The sequence below is a fragment of the Dioscorea cayenensis genome, chromosome 5 (assembly GCF_009730915.1).
Source record: "Dioscorea cayenensis subsp. rotundata cultivar TDr96_F1 chromosome 5, TDr96_F1_v2_PseudoChromosome.rev07_lg8_w22 25.fasta, whole genome shotgun sequence".
Classification (NCBI taxonomy): domain Eukaryota; kingdom Viridiplantae; phylum Streptophyta; class Magnoliopsida; order Dioscoreales; family Dioscoreaceae; genus Dioscorea; species Dioscorea cayenensis.
The window spans coordinates 19,669,793-19,679,927 of record NC_052475.1 but is presented as its reverse complement, the minus strand read 5'-3'; the positions used below and the strand labels follow the sequence as shown (position 1 = coordinate 19,679,927).

Here is a 10,135-nt window from a genome sequence, read left to right as displayed (position 1 = left end):
ACTTCAGTCACCTCATCAACGTCAAATTGACGCGCAACAACTATTTGCTGTGGAAGGCCCAGTTCATGCCATATCACCAATGGTAGATGGCTCGATTGTTTGTCCCGCAGCAACAATCACTGAAACCACAACCTCTGGCACAACATAAGTACCAAACATGGCGTATCACCAATGGTTGTAACAAGATCAATTGGTTATAAACACCCTCTGTCCTCCTTATCAGAAGAGGTACTTTCTCATGTGTTGTTCCTTACAACTTCCGCCGATGTTTGGATTGCTTTGGAACACATGTTTGCATCTAGTTCCAGAGCAAGAGCAATACAAATTATATTGCAATTGTCCACCATCAAGAAGAATGATCTTTTTGTTACTGATTACTTTAATAAAGTCAAGAACCTTACAAACACTTTGTAGGCTATAGGACAACAATTAAGAGAATAAAATATTGTTTCATACATGCTTGCTAGTCTAGATTCAGATTATGATGCATTGGTTACATTGATCAGTACAAGATTCGATCCCATATCATTCACTGATCTTTATGCACACATGTTGAGCTTTGAACTGCTCAAGGAGCACAATATCAATGCTTTTCAAACACTGGGGTCATTTGCCAATGATGTGATACGCGGTAATCATGGAGGCCGCAATGCTACAAGAAGGTGAAGGCGGGACTGTGGTAGACCAGCCTCAGGGAACAGCTCCAACTCACCTCAGAACACAAGTAGCCCAACCTGACAAGTTTGTGGCAAAATTGGTCATGTCGCATTGAAGTGCTTTCACAGATTTAATCATTCATACCAAGCTGAAGACACTCATGCAGCTACAATGGTGACAACACCCCTCATATGCCATTGACTCAAACTGGTACACAGATTCTGGAGTAATCGACCACATCATCGGTGACCTTGACAAGCTGTCAATTCAGGAGAAATACCATGGGAAGGATCAAGTCCAGGTGGCAAACGGATTGGGTTTGCCTATTCTTCACACTGGTCACTCTCATATTTCTACTACTTCTCGATTTCTAAAAATGTCCAATATTCTACATGTTCCCAACATTACTAGAAACTTGCTATCTATTCATCATTTTTCAACAAACAATAATGTTTTCTTTGAATTTCATCCTACCTGTTTTCTTATAAAGGATCGAATCACGAAGAAACTTCTCTTTCAAGGCAAATGTAAAGGAGGATTATATCCTTTGGTGTCGTTCGACAATGCCTTGAATAAGAAAGCTCTCACAAGTGTTAAGGTTTCTCAAGACCTATGCCATTGTCAACTCGGTCAACCTTCCTCCACTATTGTTTAGCATGTCCTTCAAGAAAACAATCTCCCTCTATTTGTCAATAATGACAATTCCACTATCTGTAATGCTTTGTGGGATAGAAAATACGTGCCTTAGCGTCGTGTCGGTGAAGAGACACCAGGCGATATATATCGAATCACAAATGTAATTTATTTTGTTTATTTTATTTTTGTGTATTCTTCCATTCCTAATAGAGGCAAGCCTCTATTATTAATTACCCCATATTAAAATTTTGGAAACCTCCGATTAAGAGCTCGAGTACAAGTAAAGACAAGAACATTACGAATTATTTATTTTTGTTTATTATATATATATATATTACATCATTTATATATGGAGATATAACTTATATATATTATAGTGTTGTCACTGCCTATGCTTCGTCACAATGTTGCATGCCTCATTGCCCGCCTTGATATGTATCATACCTTATTGCCATCTTGAGATGTATATCTCATAATCACCTTGAAATTTGCTATTGACTCAAGATAAACATTCTTGTCGTTGATTTGAAGTGATCATTTTTACCGTTTCTTCAGGATGAGTATTTTTTCATTTTACAACATTATACATGGTACAGGTCATCTTGAAGGGTTTCACATATAGGAAATAGTCAGTTGCTTTGGGTTTTGCTTCCTTCCAATCAAGGTCCTTCATAACAACAGTTGCATGTTGATAACTATGGATATATATATATATATATGTGTGTGTGTGTGTGTGTGTGTGTGTGTGTGTGTGTGTGTGTGTGTAAATATTTAAATGTGAAGCAAGCCTATTACTGATGGACAACACGTTGCTCGAGAATAGTGTGTATGCATATAAAGGCCTTCAAGTGTTTCCATTGGTTGGGCACGTACATGCTTGCATGCATGCCTATGATGCCTTTTTTTTTATTTACCACTATATATATATATATATAATTGAGAGGAAGCATAAACATATATCCATTTTTTATAACTTCAAATGCAACATTTTGGTATCCATATACAAAAGTAGATCCAAAAGAATTTTTCATGGAGTATGGATCATTGCTTTTATAACTTCAGTAGCATCCTTCAATAAGCTAGTAGGTGAGGAGGAACCATGAGGTATAGGATACATTTCTCCATCAAGACAAGTGAAGCAAATATAATATTCTTCCACATTTGGATTAGCCCCTGTATCAACAGCAAATGTAGCTTCAGAATGTGCATCTTCTACATGCTCAAAAGGATCCATGTTGGCAGTTAATTTGAAGAATCTATCAAAGTAAGATCCTTTCACCAACTTGATTTTTTTTTATTTTTTATTTTTAGCTTGTGATCGAAATGCTCCCCCTAGTTGTTCTTGACACGGAAGAGCAAGCTGTTGACGTTACAAGTGAGGAACTTGTGTGGCCCTGCTTTCATGGCCAATGATTCAACATTAAATCCATCGGCGGGTGTAGGCAAAGATGAAGAGGAGGAAGAGGAACATGGTTTCTTCGTGGACCCATCCTTCTCCACTGGTTTAAGAAAAAGCACTTCATGACTTCTTTATGTAAAAGTCGCCCACCAAGCTCTCCAATGATTGCTTCAATTTCAGGTTCTTCTAATTGATGAAAACCATCTTGATAGTATCCCTTCAAGACGTCTCCTTATAGTTCTTCTACAAAAAATTCAGTCATAGAAATCGAGTTTCTCCCAGTCACATTCACCTTCCACACTGAAAAGGTCCCAAAAGGATCTGTCTAATACAGTGACAGCATACCAGTATAGGGATCAAACCCGACAATGAGCTTAGACAGCCCAAATAACCGGACATTGGCAGTCTACATATACTTTTGTTGCATTCCGGCGATGTATTGAGTGATGTACTCAATGGTGCCAGGATCCTCTACAGTGAGACGATGACTCTGACATTCGATCCTTACCTTGTTGACATGCACATCCGCCTTCAACCCTGTACATGCCAATGCGATGTGATTGTCTTGGTTGATAATATTCTTCACCGTCCGAGAGTCTTGCAAATTGGTAGTAGACTTCATCTCAACACCTAGAATGATCGTGTCAGTGCCGCAGACGCCAACAACAGTGTTGCCCTTGAGTACGGCTTCAAGGACTAGGAAGAGGCGGCCTTCAGAGAAGAAGACGGTGATAGCGCAATCGTAGCAAGCCATGGATGGATCAATCAATGAGCGATCTCACAAGGATTCTAGGGTTTCTTCTCTTTGATCTTTGGATGGAGTTCTTAAATGAAGAAAAAAAAGAGCTTGGAAGAAAATGCCATTTTTAGGGTTATTTCTCTCTCTGCTAGCAAGTGGTAGCACCTCTTTATTGAGGATCATGTCTCTGATATCCTTCATGGAAACTCCTTTTCCCACCTCTTGATCGATGAAATCCAAGAATTTTGGAACTCTTGTCAGCAGCCATGGCTTCTACATTGGCATCCATTTCTTTAAGTTCGGAATGAGATAGAGTGCTCGGGGAGTAGAACGAATGATAAGATACAAAGACCAAGAAGAGAAGAGTAGAAGTTTGGAAGAGGAGTGTGGAGTTTTTAGAGATAACTTGTAGGATACTTTGCATTCAAAAATAGTCTACTGAAGAACATAAGACTACATCCAAATATAAAGACTCACAAAAGCGAACATACAGACAGCCCACAAAACATTAAAGACCAATACAACAAAGACAACAAAGACAACAAAGACAATGACAAATCCTTTAGATATGGTTCATTCCAATCACATATGGTGTAGTAGACATCTTGATGCATGAGAACTACAAGCCACCGACAAGTCAGCATAGCCCGCATTCTGTCTACTCACTAGTGCTCGATGTATCTAAGTGATATTCAACATGCTCTCGTTACTCAGAAACTCTTCAACCCAAGTTGTTCTGCAAAGTATTTGTGCTTGTGCGATGGCAGAGCTTTTGTAAATATATCGGCCACTTGATCATTAATGCTGCAGTGAATTAATTTGATTACTCCTTCACTAATTAATCCTCGGATGAAGTGGTAATGAGTATCGATGTGCTTTGTGTGACCTTGTAACATTGGGTTCTTGGCAAGAGTGATCGCTGACTTATTGTCATAGAAGATCAATGTGGGTTCGACTTGCTTCTCATTCATGTCTTGTAATAACCTCCTCATCCATACATCTTGGCAAGTTGCTAAGGTTGTCGAGATGTATTCGGCTTCAGTGCTGGACAGAGCCATTATTTCTTGTATTTTGAGCACCATGTAACTGCTGTTGAACCAAGATGAAAAACCCAGCCCAAGGTACTCTTACAGTCATCTACCGAGCCACCCCAGTGGCTATCTATATATCTGGGGAGATTCAATTAATTGGTATGTTCATATAGCAACCCAACATTGATTGTTTCTGCCACATAGTGTAAAATGCGCTTCACTGCACCAAGATGATGTTTTGTTGGTTGATGCATGTAACATGAGACAACAGAGACAACAAACATAAGATCTGGTCTGGTATGAGTGAGGTATAGAAGGTTGCCCACCAATTTTCTGTATCTCCTTGCATCGGCTTCACCCGAGTCATCATTCAGGCTGAATTTGTCAGTTGTATTCATTGGGCTTGCCATGGTCTTGCGATGAAGCATCCCGGATTTCCTCAGAAGATCTTCAGCATATAGTTTTTGTGAGACAAACACACAATCATTCTCTTGTTGCACTTCAAGGCCCAAAAAATAGTGAAGATGTCTGAGATCAGTCATCTCGAAGGTTTTCATCATGCAATCTTTGAACTCATGTAACATTTCAATAGATGAGCTCATGTAGATGATGTCATCTACGATATAGACAACAGTAGGATGTGTGAAGCTCCATGAAGCTTTTTGTAAAGAGTGGGCTCGTTTGTGTTGCGTTCGAACCCAACTCGTGGAAGTGTTAATCTACCTTGTTGTACCATGCCCTGGGCGCCTGTCGTAGCCCATACAATGCTTTCCTGAGCTTATATACCATCCTCTCTTGTCCCTTGATAACAAATCCTTCCGGCTGCATCATTTATACTTCTTATTTCAGGTCCCCATTCAAGAACACCGACTTGACATCTAGTTGGTAGATGGGCCATCTCCTTTGAGCTCCGACAGCAAGAAAAATACGAACGGTCTCCATGCGAGCGACTGGAGCGAATACCTCGTCGAAATCAATGCCCTCCTTTTCCGAGTATCCCTTTGCTACAAGAGGGGCATTTTCTTTTGTGTAGCACACTTCAGTGTTATATTTGGATTTGAAGATCCATTTTAAGCCAACTGCTCGCTTGCCTTCCGGTAGATCGATTAATTCCCATGTATGGTTGCGGTAGATAGCAGTGATTTCTTCAATCATGGTGGCTTGCCATCCTTCATCTTTGACAGCATCTTCAAATGTAGTGGGATCCATGGTAGCAAGAGTGAAAGAACATGTGTTGTAAATATCTTATAGTGCTTTATACCTTACAGGGGAATCTCCTTCTGAATTTGGAGATGAGTTCTCGGAATTTGATAGAGTGGAGTTGTTGTCTTGTTGTGATATCTCAGACTTGACATTAACTTGGTTTGTGTTTCGCATGTCAATAAACACAAACTTAGATGCAATATCGTGAGGCTGAGTCATGTCCCAACTGACGTCTTCAAAGAAGCTAACTTCTCTGCTAATTTGGACTTTTCCTGTTGAAGGGACAAGCATTCTGTAGCCTTTTGTCTCCTCACAATACCCAATGAAAACATGTCTCTGTGTCTTGGAATCAAGTTTGCTTCTTGCATGTGAGTTAACGAGCACATGGCCAATACATCCAAAGACTCAGAGATGTTCTACAAAGGGACTCCTTCCATTGAGTGCTTCATATGGAGTTTGATGTTTTAGAGCACTAGTGGGCGATCGATTTAGAAGATAAATTGCTGATGTGGCTACTTCTGCCCACAGAGAAATGGGAAGCTTCATCTCATGCAACATAGTCCGTGCCATCTCAATTACCATTCGATTTTTTTCTTTCTGCCACCACGTTCTGTTGGGGCGAGATGGAACCGTGAGTTGTCGGTGAATGCCATGCTTTTCACAATAACGAGCAAACTCTTTAGAGGTAAATTCTCCATCCCTGTCAGTGCGAAGAGCTTTTAGAGGAAGACCAACTTGCTTCTCTTGTAGTTGTTTAAAGGCTTTTAAATGATCCAGCGCTTCTGATTTGCATTGTAAGAAGAAAGTCCAACAATACCTGGAATAGTCATCAGTTAAGAGAAAGTTGTATGTATTACCTCCAAGAGATGTCATTTGCATGGGCCCGACCAGATCACCATGTACAAGTTCCAAAGGTTTCATCGCACGCCTGGCTTGTCCATTTGGAAAAGAATGTCTTGTTTGTTTTCCTAAAGAACAAACTTCACATGGACCAACCAGTGCTATGCGAGGTAGCCCTTTCAAAAGTTGTTTTTGAGCCATCAGTTCCATACTTCTAGAGTTCAGATGCTCGAACCTTCAATGCCAATGTTTGGATTCTTTAGTCTCTCCCAGTGCCATTTGAGCAGACCCGATATCTCCACCATCCAGGGGAAACATCCTGTGGGTTGTCATCCGAATGCATGCAATTGCTATGTCTACATGTCGGTCTGAGATTTTACATTCACCATCTTGAAACTGAACTGTGTATCCAGATGTCATTAGTTGACCCATACTGGGAAGATTGTGGGCCAACTTAGGAACATACTAGACATTGGTGAGCAAACTAATCTTCCCGGCATTTGAATAGAGAGGAACGCTACCAATACCAGCAACCTTCAAAACCTTACCATCTCCAAGTCTCACAGTTTGCTGAGAGGTGTTTACCAAATTCTGGAACAACTCCTTGTTTCCAGACATGTGGTTGGAACAACCACTATCAATGAGCCATACTTCACTTGCTTCTTCACTTCCATTGACCATGAACAACAGTCCTTCAATTTCTTCGTTTTTAGTTTCTTCTCCTGCGTTTTCAGCAACATTGGCTTCTTTGTCATTATACCAACATTGAGCTTTTGTATGACCGAACTTCTTGCACATATAACACTAAACACCAAGTCTTTGTTGTTGCCTTGATACAAGGTCAGTCCCTCTACCTCTGCCTCAGCCACGAAAATGTCCCCTGAAGGGGCCATGAACATTGCCTCTCTCTCCTCTAAGACTAGTTTCAGCAAGGAAGTTGGTTACAACTTGAAAGGCAGTTTCTTCTTCTTGTCCTGCAGAGAGTAAGAGGATGGCCTCATGACTTTTCAGTGAACCCCCCAGCTCTTCAACAGTTAGCATGGCCAGATTTTTTGCTTCTACAATAGAAGAAACAACATGGGTGAACTTGGGAGTGAGGATCCTTAGAATTTTTCCCACCACTGTTGACTCAGGTACATCTTCGCCAAGCATTCTGATCTGATAGACCACATCCAAGACTCTGCTGATGAAGTCTTGGATTCTCTCACCGTTTTTCATCTTGGTAGTCTCGAGTTCTTGCTAAAGTGAATAAAACTTGACAGAGAGTATTTTTGTGTTTGCTTGGTACTCAGTTTTAAGGATGTCCCAAGCTTGTTTGGCAGTTTCAGCCTCAACAATCCGAATGAGAATCCTCTCATCTAAGCCTTGCTGAATGAGGTAGAGAGCATCCGCATCTTGCTTCCTGATTTCCTCCACTAGTGCTTCAGCTCCTTCCTCACTAAAACCTTTCTCAATAAGAGGCCAGAGTCTTTTTGATCGAAACATTGTCTTCATCTTAAAAGTCCACAAGTTGAAGTTTTCGCTATTGAAAATGGGAACATGTGTTTGTGAGGTGGTGCTGCTCTTGGCCATGGAAGTTTAGTGAAAGAGAGCTTGAGCTATGATACCACTGATAAGATATAAAGACCAAGAAGAGAAAAGTAGAAGTTTGCAAGAGGAGTGTGGAGTTTTTAGAGATAACTTGCAGGATACTTTGTATTCAGAACTACTCTGCTGAAGAACATAAGACTACAGCCAAATATAAAGACTCATAAAAGCAAACATACAGACATAGCCCACAAAACATTAAAGACCAATACAACAAAGACAACAAAGACAATGCCAACTCCTTTAGATATGGTTCAATCTAATCACACATGGTGTAGTGGACATCTTGATGCATGAACCTTACAAGCCACCGACAAGTCAGCATAGCCCGCATTCTGTCTACTCACTAATGCTCGATGTATCTGAGTGATATTTAACAACGAATGTTTCTTCTCTTTAGGATTTTTTTTTAACCTGTGAATCCAATTCTTCAGGTCGGATTCATTCTGCGGACTTGGCAGCGACGATGACGATGGCAGCAGCGGCAACAACGACAATGATGAGAGTCTTGGCAATGGCTGCAGTAGTAGCAACAATGATCTCTCTCTCCAGCGGCAGCTTCAATATCTTCTTTGGCGACAACAGTAAAGTGGCAAGCGGCGATAGGCAACAACGACAGGCGAGGAACAGATGAGCGACAACAGCGGTAGGCGTGAGCAATGTAGCATAAACAACATGATTCTTTTTAACTTTTTTTATGTAGATATATATAGGTATACGAGGAGAGCAAGACCTTCTTCTTCTTCTTCTTCTTCTTCTTCTTCTTCTTCTTCTTCTCTTGTCTTCTTCAAAACCTCCTTTCTTCAATCTTCTCCTTCCTCCAATCTTCTTTCTCCTCGCTTGTTCCTCCTTCTTCTTTCTCTTTTCTTCACCGGTCCCCTCATTCTGTTCTTCAGCCAGTCCCTTTTTAAAGACTTTCACATGGCGGTTGCGCGGTTGTGTCGATCGTAAAGCGGCGCGACATTTGTAAGGCGACATGGAGCAGTTGCTACAGTTCTTTTGATTATGGGACCTGAGCGTGAGGACCACGACCAGCATGTTTTCCTATTTGTTTATTATTCATTATTTTTTTATGATTATATATATTACACATATATATTTTATATTATAATTATATATTAAATATTTCATATTCATTATTTTAATTATTTTTGGATGATCGTGGGGTGGCCACGCCCCACTTCCTCAATTTTTTTATTGTATTTTATTTTATTTTAATTTATTATATTTATATATTATTATTTTAATTTATTATATTTATTTATTTATTTTATCATCATTTAATTTTATATATATATTTGATTTGATTTGATTTTTCTTTTAACTTTATCTGATTTGGATTTGTTATTATTTATTTATATTTATTTTATATTTATTATATTTATCTGATTTTTTTTCTTTATCAATATTATATATATATATATATATATATTATTTGTATTATTTATTTTTTTATTATTATTATCATTAGTTTTTATATATATATTTTTAATTTGCCTCGTGATTTGTATTCATAGTTGATCTTGGCTTGAGATCGTCTTGAGATATGTGCTCTCGGCTGATTTTCAGATTTAGGTATTTTAGATTGATTCGAGATCTATACTCTTAGCTAATCTAAGGATTTGTGTATTTTAGATTGTCTCGAGCATAGTAGTCAAATCGAGATTCGAATCGTGAATCGAAATTCTAAATTTACGAATCGAGAATAGTGAATCAAATCGAATCGTAAGATTCGGTTCAATATTTATATATATACATATATATATATATATACATATATATATATATATATATACATATATATATATATATATATATATACATATATATATATAACATGATTATACCAAAAAAATAAAAAATAAAAAATTCTAAGTCATGTATTAAACATAAAATATATAATTAAAAACAACTTAGTTCAAAACACTTATCCACCAACCAAGTTAATATTTTAAAAACTAAAAAAAGCTCAAAGGCCCAAACTCAATTGCTCAAACTATGAAATTATAAGTTTCATGTCCATGATGCCATATCAACACTCAT

At 38.7% G+C, this 10,135-nt stretch overlaps 1 protein-coding gene and 1 non-coding gene across 2 annotated transcripts; one reads left to right on the top strand and one right to left on the bottom strand.

The window, feature by feature from the left end:
* The first annotated feature begins 426 nt into the window (after positions 1–426).
* Positions 427–565, top strand: LOC120262688. Its single transcript, XR_005536945.1, has one exon. It is a non-coding gene; the product is annotated as a small nucleolar RNA Z247 (small nucleolar RNA).
* Positions 566–3,098: 2,533 nt separating this feature from the next.
* On the bottom strand, positions 3,099–3,446 carry LOC120262330 (proteasome subunit alpha type-7-like). Its single transcript, XM_039270423.1, has one exon. The coding sequence runs from the start codon at positions 3,444–3,446 to the stop codon at positions 3,099–3,101; it is 348 nt and encodes a 115-aa protein (XP_039126357.1).
* Positions 3,447–10,135: the final 6,689 nt, after the last annotated feature.